Source organism: Magnolia sinica, chromosome 8 (assembly GCF_029962835.1).
Source record: "Magnolia sinica isolate HGM2019 chromosome 8, MsV1, whole genome shotgun sequence".
NCBI classification, from domain to species: Eukaryota; Viridiplantae; Streptophyta; class Magnoliopsida; order Magnoliales; family Magnoliaceae; genus Magnolia; species Magnolia sinica.
This window is the reverse complement of record NC_080580.1, coordinates 4,584,559-4,600,387: the sequence shown is the minus strand read 5'-3', so window position 1 is coordinate 4,600,387 and position 15,829 is coordinate 4,584,559. Positions and strand designations below refer to the sequence as shown.

The 15,829-nt window shown below is 42.2% G+C and overlaps 1 protein-coding gene across 1 annotated transcript; it reads left to right on the top strand.

Annotated features, from left to right (window-relative positions):
- Window positions 1-1,366: 1,366 nt before the first annotated feature.
- LOC131252663 (neutral ceramidase 2-like) lies at window positions 1,367-13,867 on the top strand. Its single transcript, XM_058253325.1, has 10 exons — window positions 1,367-1,568; window positions 3,725-4,121; window positions 6,267-6,475; window positions 6,603-6,974; window positions 7,534-7,798; window positions 8,550-8,820; window positions 9,521-9,646; window positions 11,155-11,218; window positions 11,656-11,825; window positions 13,258-13,867. Exons 2-10 carry the CDS (start codon window positions 3,781-3,783, stop codon window positions 13,804-13,806), a joined length of 2,367 nt encoding a protein of 788 aa, XP_058109308.1. The 5' UTR covers window positions 1,367-1,568; window positions 3,725-3,780; the 3' UTR covers window positions 13,807-13,867.
- Window positions 13,868-15,829: the final 1,962 nt, after the last annotated feature.

Here is a 15,829-nt window from a genome sequence, read left to right as displayed (position 1 = left end):
AGATATCATTTTAGGCGCCACTATGATGTATGTGTTGTATCCACACGGTACATCCATTTTGAGATATCATTTTAGGCATGACTCGAAGAATGAGGCAGATGAAAGCTGTAGTAGACCCCACCACAGAAAACAGCGGCAAGAGCGATTCCCACCGTTGAAACTATACTAAGGCCCAGCATAATGTTTATTTGAAATCCAACCTGTTCAAAAGTTAAAAAAGACATGCAATAAGAGAAAACATAAATATCAGCTTGATCTAAAACTTTTGTGGCCTTTAGAAAGTTCAAAAGTTTTAATGGTGGGTGTCACTGTCCCCATTGTTTTCTGTGCTGGGTCCTTGAGGTTTGGATTTAACTCATTCTTTGTATATTTCCCTAAAATAATCTTTCCAAATGGATGGAAGGTGTGGATACAAAATATACATCATGGTGGGCCCAAAGAACGTAGTGACGTCACTTCAGTAGCGAGTCTCGAGTCTCGCTACTCAACCTGTCAGTATCTAATGTGCGCCTATTGGGAAGACAGATGAACCGTATGGCACACAACGTCCACACCTTTGTACAGTGTACATGTGCTTTTTATTCTGTTAACTGGGACCCTACTCTCGATAATCCAGACCATTGGTATGTAATCATAGATGGAATATTTTATTAATTTTTTAATAATATTTATATAATCATAGGGTCCCACAAATAAAATTCCAGTACTCTATATATCTTATTAACCGTCTATCTGTAGGCCACAATTCAAACGTTAGAATCATTGGATAGAAGATATATTTAGGTTTCCAACGGTCAAGATTTCCAAACCATGGGCCTCACATCAGTAATAAAAACCATATACACCTACAAACATGCGGGCCTCGTGCAAAAGACGGGATACGTACGTCTCAAAGATCCAAATCAACGCTCTCACGCTTTTTCCTCTCTCTCGCAGACATATTCGGTACTCTGGTAGAGTATGGTACTTGATACACAGTCACTCATAAACTTCACACGTGGTTTACATGAACCCATATTAAATGTGAAATATCGGTTAAACAATCATAATCTCTAACTCATGGAAGCATGTTTGCTGAAATTGGACCACTGGAAGCTTTTCATTTCTAACCGTCCAACAAATGCCATTAAATGCGATAGAAAATACTCAATTAAACATAATTTTCAGTTCATGGTACATGAACATCCAAACTGGGGGCACATAATTTGGACAGTTTAGATTAATTTTTTTTATTGTCATATACGAAAATATAAGTGCCTGCGTATCATCTATCACACTCAACCAGAGTATCAAAGTTCTTTTCCTACCTCTTTCACTCACCACCGATTCGGAAAGGTGGGAACGAAAGTTTTCGGACGGTGAAAGTGACAAATGGAAGTGAATTTGGTTATAAATACAGCTGATGTAGATTTCCATCTGTCCGTCGCCGTTGTCTCTGATAGCGATTTTCTAATCGGAACTAGAAAAACCCGACTCGGGTCCGAGAAGAATCGGGATTTCAGTTCACACAGAAAATCACAGCGGGAGGCATTGCGATTTCGCGGAAAACGGCATTTCGCGGGAGTGAGGTAACGGAAAAATCTTCTTGAAATTTCTCTTCTCTGCGCTTCTTTCTTGTTAACGAACGCGAATTTCCTACATGTTCAGTATAAAGTTATTTGGGCCCCACCGTGATGTGTGTGAGATATCCACTCCGTCCATCAGTTTGGGCTGCTCATGTTATATGGTGAGGTAAAAAATCAGGAAGATCAGGGACTCGAGTGGGCCACGCCGTAGGAAACAGTGGAGATGGGATGGTCACCGTTGGAACCTTCTTGTGGTCCATCGAAGTTTCGGATGAGGCTGATGTTTTGTATTTTGCCTAGATCTTGCTGAGACTCACCTTATTAACGGGTTGGATGGCATATAAACATCACGGTGGGCCCCAGGAAGTTTTGCTGGACAACTGTCCGTACACATGGTTTTGATGTTTGGTGAATCTGGACCGTCCAACCAGTCGATCATGCTGCAGACAGCTTGTTGTAGAAACAGCACTCAAATAGAGCAATCCTAGCTGTCCAATTTGTGTCCTTTGAAGACAGTGAGAATTATAACGGGTCAATGTTCCAGATCGAGAAGGAAAAATTATATTAATTGGATGGATAGGATTTTTGGTTATGGAGGACCCACTGGATGGATGGCCTGGATTCACCAACGACATATACGGCGGTTGTCATTCGCAACTCGCATGTGTCGGCCACATGGACAGTTAGATCATAGTTTTGGACCGAAGATTTGGGCATTCTTCGTGGTGCATTGGCCAAAATCTAACCAAAGTCGGCGATCCTAACGAGCTGATCTATGATCTGCTGTAAGCAGAAAGGCACCCTTATTGATCTGTACCATAAATCCTGTGGGCCCCTCCTCGTATTTCCTATGACCCTCATGGATCATTTCGATTGATGATCCTAACCATATGGTTTATGGATGGCTAACACAGAATGCTGTTGCTTTAATATTCGTAATCATCCGAACCGTCTGATCTTAACACACTGTTCCAGCAGTAAGCCGGACTGACTTCACAGTCAAGATCAACAACTGGATGGTCCACATGTCCAATATATGTAATTTTGCACCATAATCCTCATACACGACATGTGCCATCCTGGCAAGCGTGTTGGACATTTGTGCAATGCATAAGACGGTCCCCACTGTCAAGGCGACTGTATATAAAATCAGGCCAGCCTGCTGATTGGGCAAGCCCGATCATATCAATCATTGGCAATTTCATTTAAACCATCCATTCTTTTTGTGTAGGATTTGATGTTTGAAGTTTCTTTTACTATACTTTGTTAGGATGATGGACTTGAAGTTGCAAGTAGTTCCCATATCGATCGCACTCATAAACAGATGATGCTACCCGTATAAAAATCAATTGAAGTATTGGTTTGGTTGGTCCAACCAACCGTTTCACATGGAAATGAATTGAGTAGCTGGGGCCTGCTTACATCAGTTCAGCTCAATTGGTTTTGAAAATTTTTCGGTGGTTGGCTCAAATGTCCTTATTTTGGTTGAGCTGGTCAGCCTGGATTGCTTTTTAGAACATAAAATCTGTAATTTAGGCCGTGTTTGGATAAACAGTATCCCGAGCAAAAGGAAAATGTTTTCCTTTGATTTTACAATCGGTCATGTTTGGATGTCAATGAAGACCATGGATCCCAAGGTAACATTTCCATCCGTTTACGGGTACACATTTCTTGCGAAAGGAACGTAGCTGTGGGGAGATTGGGATTTCCACTTGCAAAACAAACATGACCCATGAAAATGGAATCTATTTTTGCATAATCATTAACCTTTCCGTTTCCAGACCCTGGATTCTGTCTATCGAAACATGGCCTCAAGTCTACTGGGTTTTTCGATAGATGGGTCTTTCGAAGCTAAGCACCTTGAAGAATGGAGTGGATGACAGAAGGATTTTATCTCAATAGGTGGAATTTGATGGGACATATTTCTTATATCTCATTGGGCCTATGTAACAGTTGGGAAATTTTCAATTGATTCACCCCTATATATACTTTAGTTCCGAAGCATCTAATAGAGTTGGTTGTCTTCACGAATTCAAAATACTGGCAGTATTTCTCTCATGTATTGAAGTATTTCTGTCATTTCTGCCGTATTATTCAATCTAAAGTGTGTTGTAGGCATTTGCTATTGAATGATAGATTCATGAATTCTTCTGTCTCAGTTGAAGGAATACGGCCAGCATTGAATGAGGCCCACCTGATCTCTTTGTTGATCACAATGGAGTTATCTTCCCTCATCTACCACATCCAGAGGCCATGTTCGACTATGTGGTTTTGCCTTTTGCTATTGCTAGTTCTAAAGGATTCCAGAGGAACGGTCTCGGATTCCCCGTATTTGATTGGGCTTGGGAGCTATGACATTACAGGACCAGCAGCGGATGTCAATATGATGGGATATGCTAATAGCGGACAGACTGCTTCTGGAGTTCACTTTAGGCTCCGGGCCCGCGCATTTATTGTTGCAGAGCCTCAAGGGCACCGTGTAGCATTTGTGAATCTCGACGCTTGCATGGCCTCACAGCTTGTCACAATTAAAGTGCTAGAAAGACTGAAGGCGAGGTTGGTTTTGATCTCTCTGTGTTCTAACTCCCTCTCTTTGTCGATTTCGATCTCTCTATGTTCTAACTCCCTCTCTTTGTTGGTTTCGATCTCTCTATGTTCTAACTCCCTCTCTTTGTTGGTTTTGATCTCTCTATGTTCTAACTCTGTCTCTCTCTTTCTTTCGCATTAATATTTTTTAAGTTGCCACACTATGTGTTAGTCTAATCACCAGTGGCATCTCGAAAGCTGATTACATTGTGTTCAAAGGTTCCGATATACTACCTTTTTCTTTGTGAATTGAAGGATTCTGTTCACTCAATTGTGTAGAAAATCAGGTACTAGGCACATGATGTTGTGGTCAGAGAAGAACACACTGTGATTTACAAGGATGATTATTTTGAAGTTATTGTTACCTGAATCTTCAGTGGCACCAAGCAGAAGTGGGGCCCAGAAGTGGGGCCCACTTGATTTATATGCACCTTCCACCCAGTCAATCAGATGCATCACCTCAGAAATCCCCAGGACCCCAAAAACAGCTGGATCAAAAACTCAGGGGGGCCATTATATAGGGAACAAGTTGAGATGGAATGCCACCTTTGATTTTCATAGGGGTTCAAGTAAGACGCAAAGCCTCCCGATTTTTGGCCTACCCCTTCATCCAAACTGGATGAGGGTTCTGAATGGCCAGGACTCCATATAAACTAGACGGGTCTGAGCGTCCCATCTCACCTTGTACCTTGTTCTGTGACCCACTCGCATTTTGGATCGAGCAGTTTTTTGGGCCTTGAGGGTTTTTTGAGGTGACACATCTGATGGACATGTTAGATTACGTTCAAACATTGCATGGGCCCCACATCTTCCCCGGTACCACTGGAGCGCGCCCCATAAAATGCCGTGCATGCAGGACATATAATGATAACATCCATCATTTCACGCACAAATTACAATATCAATCCACATATTAAACCATATATAGTTTATATGTGATGTAGAGCAGGTCGCGGACAGTTTCATGGCCAAGATGGATCAGAAAAGGCCCGGTCGACGACAGAAGTGATCCGGACCGTCAGACCTTAAATTGGGCATATCTCGCAATCTGGAATGAGTTATTCGACGTCCCATATATGATTTTGGGGTAGGACAAGCTACTTTAGCCACCCAATGCCGGGTTGCCCACACTGAATTTGTGAAATACCACCAGATCGCGGTCGAAATCCCGTTTTAAATCTGTTTTTACTACAAATAGTAAGTTTTAGTTTGATTATAACTCTTCATCCGTTGGGCTTTAGGAGTTGCGCCCAACGTGAAAAGTGCTTAGAATAATTAGGAGAACAACGTGGTGAAGCCAAATTGGACGCTTACTAATTTTGGCCGAAATGTTACACACTAGTAGACATCACGACCGTCTATAAATAGTAAGTTGTGAATTCTAGGAGTTTTAGTTGCAGTTTGATTCTAAAATTTCTTCCATTGCTTAGTATCCCTATTTAAAGGGTTGTGAACTCGTTTATTTCATTCATCAATCAAATTACGAATTTTATAGAATTTATTTCTATTTTGCTTCTTTTTTTCGTTGTGGATTCGAGAAGTCTTTGTGAGGAGTCCAGAGAAGCTCCGTGGATTTGGAGTAGTTATCCTTGGGGAAGACGGTGATCGACCTCATCATGTTTATACCTGCGTCAATATGCTAGTTCAACCTACATGAGCCTGCCTACCCCTAGCGTACCCATACCATGTGCCAGAGGGATGCACGATCCTGGTAACCTTGGATTTTTTCGTTGCCTGTGCAACTTCCATAGAAACTCTTGTATCACTTTAGTAAAGATTATAGATATCATTTTAATCAATTTTAACCAAGGTTCAAAACCCACCGGACCGAGTCGACTCAATTTTTCTCAAGAACAAATTGAGTTGCTCCTAGATCATGTAATTTCACAGATCAGTCACAGGAAATCGTCAGTTTCTGTTGAAATGAAGTGAATTGTAATGTTTCAGCTCCTGGGTGAGTCGCATTCTGAAACCGAGTTTTAAAACTGTGATTTTGAGATATTAATCCTCGCATATCCAAACCATCGAATCTGGCCTTTAAATTGATTTTACGGTCACTAACATCATTTCTCGAGAATTATAGAGGATCTCATGCTATTCTTTCCGTTTTGGTAGGTATGGAGAGCTGTATACTGAACAAAATGTGGCTATTAGCGGCATTCACACTCATGCAGGACCTGGCGGTTACCTTCAATATGTAGTATATATTGTAACATCTCTTGGATTTGTTCGTCAGTCATTCGATGTTATTGTCGATGGCATTGAGAAAACTATTGTACAAGCTCATGAAAATCTCCGCCCTGGATCGATCTTTGTGAATAACGGTAAGAGGATATCCATATTTTCATTGTCTTTATTGTATGTATGCCATCTTTGTCGGATTGTCATATCTATTCCATACCGTCATTTTCATTATTTCCACTTCTTAGGAATTTGAGCTTCTGATTACAGGTGAGATCTTAGATGCTGGTGTAAACCGGAGTCCAAGTGCTTATCTCAATAATCCTTCGGAAGAACGGAACCAGTATAAGTATGATGTCGATAAAGAAATGACTCTCTTGAAGTTTGTTGATAAGGAGTGGGGCCCGGTAGGGAGTTTCAGCTGGTTCGCAACTCATGGGACTTCCATGAGTCGTACAAATTCATTGATAAGTGGTGATAACAAAGGAGCGGCTGCACGCTTTATGGAGGACTGGTCTAAACAGAATGGTTTTACGGAAGGTGTCAAAAGCATGTTCCCAGATGCATTTGGAACTGGTCTTAGCGAACCAAATAGACTTCCCCGAAGAGTCTCAACAATCATTCCTCATCCACACGAAAACCGTAGGTTCCTAATTGTTTTTGTTATCTTTCCACTTCTTTTCCAGTATTCTTACCCAACAATTTTTTTTTTTTTGGCAATTGTGGGGCCAGAAATGGCACTGGTGGGACAAAAAGGATTGAAACTCAGTTTTGATGTACTGTATCATTCACCATCAAAACTGAGTCATATCGATCCGTTTTGGGCCCATATTGACTATGGCCAAAACCAGTTCATATCGAGCTATGCTTAGCAGTTTGAGCCAATGCTTTAAACCTTGGGTGGGACCCACCTGTTGGTAAACTAGTATGTTGGTTATTTGCCCCATCATGGAATGTGCGTTTCACTATGTCACCTATCAACTGATACTAGCCATCTGTAGACAACTGTGACAGAGAGTCCACGTTTAAATGGGGCCGAATCAGGCTGTTAGAATTTATCTGATGGAGGAGATGCATCCACCATGCGGTCCATCATATGAATGATTGGTATCACTAGATGATGCACTCCATATGTACCGTCTTTCACATGAAACAAAAACTTTTGGCAGTGAATATCTTATTTATTTCTTTTAACATGCAGACAATGAGTTGGTGGAGCTTGCAGCCTCCTTTCCGGCTTCTGGCGGGATGCCAGTTATGAGGTCTGTAAGTGTCAGAAGGCGTGTCCGGCGTGTCCTCCAGCAGCGTAGCAGGCCAAGATTTGTGTCTGCATTTTGCCAATCAAATTGTGGAGATGTTAGCCCGAATGTGCTCGGAGCCTTCTGCATAGACACTGGCCTACCTTGTGATTTCAATCACAGTACCTGCAACGGAAAAAATGAACAGTGCTATGGCCGTGGCCCAGGGTAATTATCGTGCTTGCCCCATTTTCTCAAAATATGTGCTCTCACATTCATTAGATTGAAAGGGGAGTTATATGATACTCAGGAAGCTTATAACGCTTGATACACAGGCACTTAGAAGTTGTACATGTGGCATTCATTAACTCAAATTAAACCAACTAGATTGTGGAATCCACCATCACTAAATCCAAGTCCCAAAAGCAGATTGGTTGAACAATCCTAACCATGGTTTTTAGACTCAGATCAACTTGTCCGTGTCTTGAGTCGAGGTGTGTATCCGTATCATCCCAACTCACCCGAGTTGTGGGTGACTGGTCGTATCAAACTGGATCGGGTAGTACCAAATCCAAATCGACTTGGGTGAGTCGTATCGGACTGGTGGTATCAAACCAGATAGGGTAGTACCAAATCCGAGTCTTAAATCATGATCCTAACCTCTTATTCATGGACACTTATTGAAATAGAACCATTCGATATTTTTAATTTTTAACCATCCAGTAAATGTCTACCAATTCGATGGCCAAATAATAAAATAAAAGCGTAATTTTTTTGTTCATTATAAATTTAAACTTGGACCCATAATTTTGACAGTTTAATTTGACTTCTATGCCATGTATGCAATGTAAGTGCCCGCATATCGAAGTAATTTTTAAGTGCTTGCATATCATCCATCACACTCTATCAGAGTATCAAAAAAAAATCTCACATGTGAAATGTACACTTTTTTTTTTTTTTTTTCCTTTCAATCTGCTAGATACCCAGATGAATTTGAGAGTACTCGCATCATCGGAGATAGGCAATTTAAGAAAGCAGTGGACCTATTCAACAAAGCAACTGAGCAGTTAAAAGGGAAGGTGGATTACCGTCATAGTTATCTGGACTTCACGAATCTTGAGGTTATGATTCCTTCGAATGGTGGAGGCAGTGTGGTAGTCAAAACCTGCCCTGCTGCCATGGGATTTGCTTTTGCTGCAGGAACGACTGACGGTCCGGGAGCTTTCGATTTCAAGCAAGGAGATAACACGGTAATTGTTATGAAGTTAGATGGAATAATACCCCTCCTACTGTCAATGAGCCAAGGCAATGGTTGAAAAACAGTTTCAGTGTACTATATTGTTTGTCACCAAAACTGGGTCTTATCTCCCCATGCCTCCCCATTTCGGGCCGTATTGGCAGACAGATCCATATTGTCAATGGATGACACCGGTTTGTATCGGTGACACGTACCAGTTTTGAACGATACTTTAAACTTTAAGCCTGGCTGGCCCGCGGGGCTTCTGAGCTCAAGCCTCATTTTTAGACCCACTGGTCAGTCCTGTGCCCGGTTTTCAGGCCTGGCATGTAAATAAGGTGGTCCTCTGCCCAGGTTTGACAACATCTTTTATTGGGGCATGGCCCAAGCCAGGTCCAGTCAACCATGGTTTGAAAAATCAGCCAATATGACTCTGACAATATGAGTCGTATTGGTTTCAGTCTAAAACAAATTTTAGTCACCACACCAATACTGGACCGAGTCGGATCTGTTTCATTCTCCAGTCCTGTCACACTCCGACACCACTACATAAATCCATGATTATGACTGTTATGCAATGGCTTCAGGTCCGGGTTCTGGCCGACCCAAGCCCAACCTTAAATCAGCCCCTTGACACCCTGAATATGTGATTTGGACTCTGCTATGCATATAAATAGTTTGCTGATTTTTTTTTAAGTTTGATGCTATTCCAGGGTAATCCTTTCTGGAAATTGGTGCGGAATGTACTAAAAACACCAGATAAGAAACAAGTTGACTGTCAAAGTCCAAAGCCAATCTTACTTGATACTGGCGAAATAAAAACTCCATACGACTGGGCGGTGAGTTACTTCGTTTGGTTTCTTTTCCTTTTCGCATCCAATGCAGAGAAACATTCCATTATCTCTGTTCAATTAACTTGCATGCTGTGTGGTCCAATGTGGGTTTATGTTAGATGCCATATTTGCATGTTTGATGCGACACCTAAAAGCATGTGTTGTTACTTCGTTTGGTTTCTTTTCCTTTTCGCATCCAATGCAGAGAAACATTCCATTATCTCTGTTCAATTAACTTGCATGCTGTGTGGTCCAATGTGGGTTTATGTTAGATGCCATATTTGCATGTTTGATGCGACACCTAAAAGCATGTGTTGTCGTAAGAAATCAGTCCAACTATCCTATATATCCATCGAACTATCCCATCTATCCATCCAAACATCCATCTATATTTTAGAATATCGACAACACACGACATTTCGTCGGCAAATCGTCAACAACTGGAAAGGAAATGGAAAATTGTGGTCTCGTTATAGCCCTTGTTGCGAAAACGATAATATCACGATATTATTGTCAACAAAATTGAACACTACATACAACCATGCACCCATTAAAAATTTTTTGAAATGAAATTCTTTTTAATAAAACAGATTTTTGGCGATATTATCGAAAGATTGCCGATAGACTGGCAATACAAGTGACGCCTAAAATTTACACGGTCGAAAATATTGGCGATACATTGGTGATATCAATACATTGGCAATACAAGTGACACCTGGAATTTACACTATCGAAAATATTGGCAATATGGATACATTGGAGATACTTAGCAATACATCGTCGATACCTAGAATTTCTAATACTACCAGTATTATTGGCAGCGCTGCTGGTGTTATCGGTATTGCCAAGCTAGAGATACGGATAATATCAGGGATATTTCGATAATATTGGGGATACTTCGAACAATGGTTAGTTGAATTTGAATGGTCTGGATTAAGGAGAATATGGGCCACATCATACACTTTTAGTGGAATGTAATGTTCATTGAGAGGGTGAATGGTTATCATTTACACACAATCTGATTGATAGGTGTCCTCTTAGATTTTGTAACTGCTTGATCAATTGCTCAACTTTTGGATGCTCAACAAGGGCGCCCACATGTTTGTGCGTGTATGGAAATGGTACTATGAGGTCGATTGGTACTAAGAGGTGTGTGGAAATGGTACTATGAGGTCGACCTCATAGGAAGTTTATGGTTTAGACATCCAGCCCATCCATTGTGTGTCCCCCACCTGGATGAGGCCCCACCTAGATGTTTTAGGAGTGCTTTCCCATGATTTCAGACAGTGTGGCTTACCTGAGTTCTGGATAGGGCTGATTTTTAGCTCATCCCATAACCTAGAGGGGACCTACCAATTGCATAGCATGGATGTCCATCACACATCACAGTGGGGCTCACAGTACCATTTCCCATATGTGTGTGCGTGCGCACGCTTTTGCAAGCATTCAGTTTTACTTTTGGAAGGATTGCGACCAGTTTTACTTATGATTACGTCTAATCATGATTTTTGCAGCCTTCAATACTGCCAATTCAAATACTCCGGATAGGGCAACTGGTTATTCTCAGTGTACCTGGAGGTATGAGTAACGCATCCTCATGCATGAGATCAATTATTTAAATTTTTTTTTTTTTTCGCAATTTTATATCCATGTGGATAGTAACATTAAGAAAAGGAAACATGCAATCTTGGACCAACCATTTGCTCAGTATAACAAATGTACACGTGGGGTTCTCCCTTGGTTGGATGTATACCTACTTGTCATCCAATACGAGAGATCTTGGGCTTGGTTCACCAGATAAATGGTTTATATTATTAAAAGGCGGGCCACACAGCCCACACCTGAAAAAGGTGTTTTTGGACTGTGAATCAGAGTTATATAATACCACTGTTAAACATTTCTGCATCTGGGGCTTCTCCTCTCTTGGCTCCTGCCTCACTATCCATCCCACCTCCTCGTTCTATGCATCTATCCGAAGAGCATTCTGTATTTTCTGATGTTGTTTCTCCCCACAGAATTCACCACAATGGCTGGGAGGCGTCTCCGGAATGCCATGAAAGCAGTGCTAACTAGTGCGGGTCATGGACAGTTTGGCAGCAATGTTCATGTTGTTATCGCTGGATTGACGAACACATACTCACAGTATGTGACGACATTCGAAGAGTACCAGATCCAAAGATATGAGGTATTTTGTATTTTCAATCAATCATGCAAAAGCTGTTTTTTTTTTTCTTTCTTTCTTTTTAAAAAAAAAAAAAAAAGTAACCTGAATGCATGACTGGGTGACTCGGGCCAACTTGTCCTGTCTTGAGTCGAGTTTTTCCAGACGAGTCGGGTGGCAGCTCAGCCAAGTTGCCCCCTACTTCCTATTCTGAAAAAGGAGAGCCCATGGTTCGGTAATCCAGACCATTGGTCTGTTGATTTTCGCATCTTGGATGGGCATGCCCCCCAAAACTTTTCAGCTTGGAACAATTCAGCAGCCTATATAATGTCAGTTGAATGTGTACTGTTGTTCTTAACCATTTATATGAGTATCTATGGGCCACTGATCTGGAAAGTATTTGGAGTGTGGTCCATACATAACAGTCCATAACATATCAATAGTCGTGAGGCAAAGAAAAGGAAAATAGATTTCATTAGTGATGCAGGTCAATTAACCACTTGCCACCCGCCTCACACGGACCGTCCACCCTGAGTGTACCCCTGCATCCCATAGGCAACCCCACTCGAGCCTGGTGTGAAAATGCCCCTGCATTAATTAGTTCATGGAACACCCCAACACTCCAGTGTGGGGCCGTAAGAGCGGATCTGTGCATATCCGAATCTTATTCAATTAAGAATAACTGAGATCCGAAGCCGATCCGATATCCAACAGATCCCAAACACCCCAAATTCAAATTGGTTGAAGACTCAAAAACCTGAATCAGAATTTGATCTGAATATACTGACTACTGTCACTATTTTTTAAATACCTTTGCAATTTGCGAGGATAAAATTGTCTTGACATTATATAGAGATTCCGGGTCAGATCTTTATCGAATCGACTTGGGTAGATCTGAATCCGATCCAATTATATACACATCCTGTTTCCGTGACCCAAATTCAATCCAATAGATACGATTATCAATCCGAATCCTGATTTAAGACCGAATTCAAATCAGATCCGGATCATGATGAAGATAGTCTATTATGCTGCAAGTCAGGGTGATATACATCCATACATGCACATGGTTGTGTGCATGTTGCATGCATACATATGCTTAAATCTACATTGGTGATATACGCATGTATGATCATACCACTGCCTATAACGAGAATTTGACGACGACGACGACAACGACGACGATGATGAATCCGACCTGGTACTGTTGCATTCTCATTTTTGGGCCAGATCAGAAGTGTTTAGTGCATCCAGCCATGCACATTCCATGGGAAGCGCCAAAGGGGTCCGCTCCACAAAATGTGCATGGATGATTGATCGCCTTGTTCTATTCAATTGTCATGCTGGGTTGCATTGAAACAAGCACTACAATCCTCTGGTATTTGTATGTATACAAAATTCAGGTCCCTAAGGTCATCACATTTGTTTTTTGACATATTACTGTTGGTTTTCTCAGGGGGCCTCAACGCTCTACGGGCCCCACACGCTCAGTGCCTACATTCAGGAGTTCAAGAAGCTCGCAACTGCTCTGAGCAGTGGCCAGACCGTCGCACCGGGCCCACTGCCCCCAGATCTCTTATCCAAGCAGATCAGCTTACTCCCACCAGTTGTCGTCGACTCAACGCCCATCGGTGTCAAATTCGGCCACGTTAGGACCGACGTTCCCCAGAACTCTACATTCAAGAGGGGTGATATGGTGACAGTTGTTTTCTGGTCTGCTTGTCCGAGAAATGATCTCTTGACTGAAGGAACGTTCTCCCTTGTGGAAAATCTACAAGGTAGCCAGACGTGGGTCCCAGCTTATGACGATGATGATTGGTCCCTTCGTTTCAAGTGGTCGAGGCCGTCGAATCTCAGTCCTCAGAGTCATGCAACTATAGAGTGGAGAATCCCCTCAACAGCTGTTTCGGGTGTGTATCGAATAAGGCATTTCGGTGCTTCAAAGAGTTTATTGGGGACGATTAGACATTTCACTGGTACATCTGGCGCATTCGTTGTGATCTAGTGGGCCACACAAGTATGTCTAATGAAATATAATTATTAAGATATCTGTTTCAACTGTTGTAGATTTGGTCATTTCCATGCTGTTTCAGTCCATCCATCAGGTGCTCCCTCTTATGGTAACTTTACATGACAAATTCAGCCTGATAAAAAACTTGGGTGGGCCACACCATGGTGATGTAAAATCATGCCTAAACATCTAAGTTTATGCATTGTGGCCCTCCTGAGTAATGGATCAGGCTGATTTTTGTAGTGTTCATTCCTCCTGTTGAGGTTCACCTGATGAACAGGTTGGATGGAGTATAAACACCATGACGGAACTATGCTAAAACCAATGGTCAGCATCTCTTCCCCATTGTTGCTTGTGGTGTGGCTAATCTGGGCTGATTTTTGGGGGTGCTGGGTGCCAGGATGGTGCCCATGGGTGTCCCCATCCCCACTGTTCTCTGTAATCTGACCGCCGCAATTTTTTATCTGATGGATTCATGTCCTAACATGAAGTGCCACAACTAATGGATGGAGTGGATGTCACACAAACATCACATTGGGCCCACATTGCTCGGGCGTTTCGGGCTCTTCCTACAGCAGGTGGTTGACAGGACTCTTATCCCATCACCTGGGCTTGTGCTCAATAGAAAAGTTGCCAAAGCAGTGCTCTAGCGCACCATATCTATTTGTGGGACCCGAAAATCAGACCCACTCCCCAGCACACATTCCTAATGATGCCGCGGAAGCTGTCTATGGCGTAGTTTAACACTGTTTTAAGCCACCTGATGGGAACAAAAAACATTCCAAGTGGCACCCAAACACCTTAAGTTCTGAAATGGCGAAGATCGAACCGTTCTAATCTCAAATCCACAGCCCAGTCAGACCTGACCCAGTTCAGAAGGGTGAGTTAACACACCACCCCTAGGACAGTTCACCACTGAGTCAGGTGAGCCATGATTCAACTCGGTCCAAGTCACCGAGTCATTTAACCATGTTTCTCATTATCTCAATCCATGTCCTTTTGGGGCCTTTTACTTGCCCTTTCAGAGCCATCAACTTGAATCAACTCACTCCTGACCATTGTTATTCTGCCAAACCATCTCAGTCTACCTTTTCTCATCATGTTACCTATCGGTGCCACTTCTCTCAAATCCGTTCATATCTACTTCTATCCTTTCTCATTTTGCCACTCATCCATTTCAACATTTCAGCTATAGATTCAGCCACAAATCAGACACATTTCCGATAAAATCCTGTTCTTGTTGAAGGAGACATACATGACAACAGGGGCAAAAGAGTAATTTTGCTGTGTAATATAAGTAACTCCCATTATTTTCTGCCACCATTGCCAAACTGTCAATCAAGCGCTCCTCATACCCCAACACCCATTTGGGTTGAGGAGAGATGTTTGCTAGGCCCACAAGTAATGCAGTAGCCATCCACACGCCACCACACGTACCAACGTGGCACGTAGCCGTGATATCAGAGCCGTCCATTAAGTGGGTCCCATTGTGTAGATGCCCTGGGCCAAGAATCAGACTGGTCACTCATTAATACTTAGGCAAGTTCATTCAATCATCCTCTTTTTTGGTGTGTGTGCGCGTGTAAACCATGGCCCACCTAATGAGCTGAGCAGTCTGCTTTCTAGACCTGGGCATCAACAGGGTGGGCCCCATCTGTTGGCCCTTTGGATCTCATGCCTGTGCACTAGTGTATGGATGGGCTGCCCTATACAGGCCTGTGGGCTTATCAAAGCTCACCACCAGTAAATATCAATAATCAGTAAATATAAACAGTAGATACCAAAAATCCTCAAAATTTTGTTTCTTATATGCATAATCAGCCTATATTCTGAGCTGTTGATTACAAAAGTTAGTTTAACAAACACATCAATATATTTCCCGACTGAGAATGCATGGCAGTTATCACAAGTTTGAGATGTGTGGGGCCCACCGATAATGTGATCATTTCTTTGATCTAAACCGCTTCATGTCCATCATGCATCCCAAGAATCATCATGATCCAAAACTCAGGTGGGA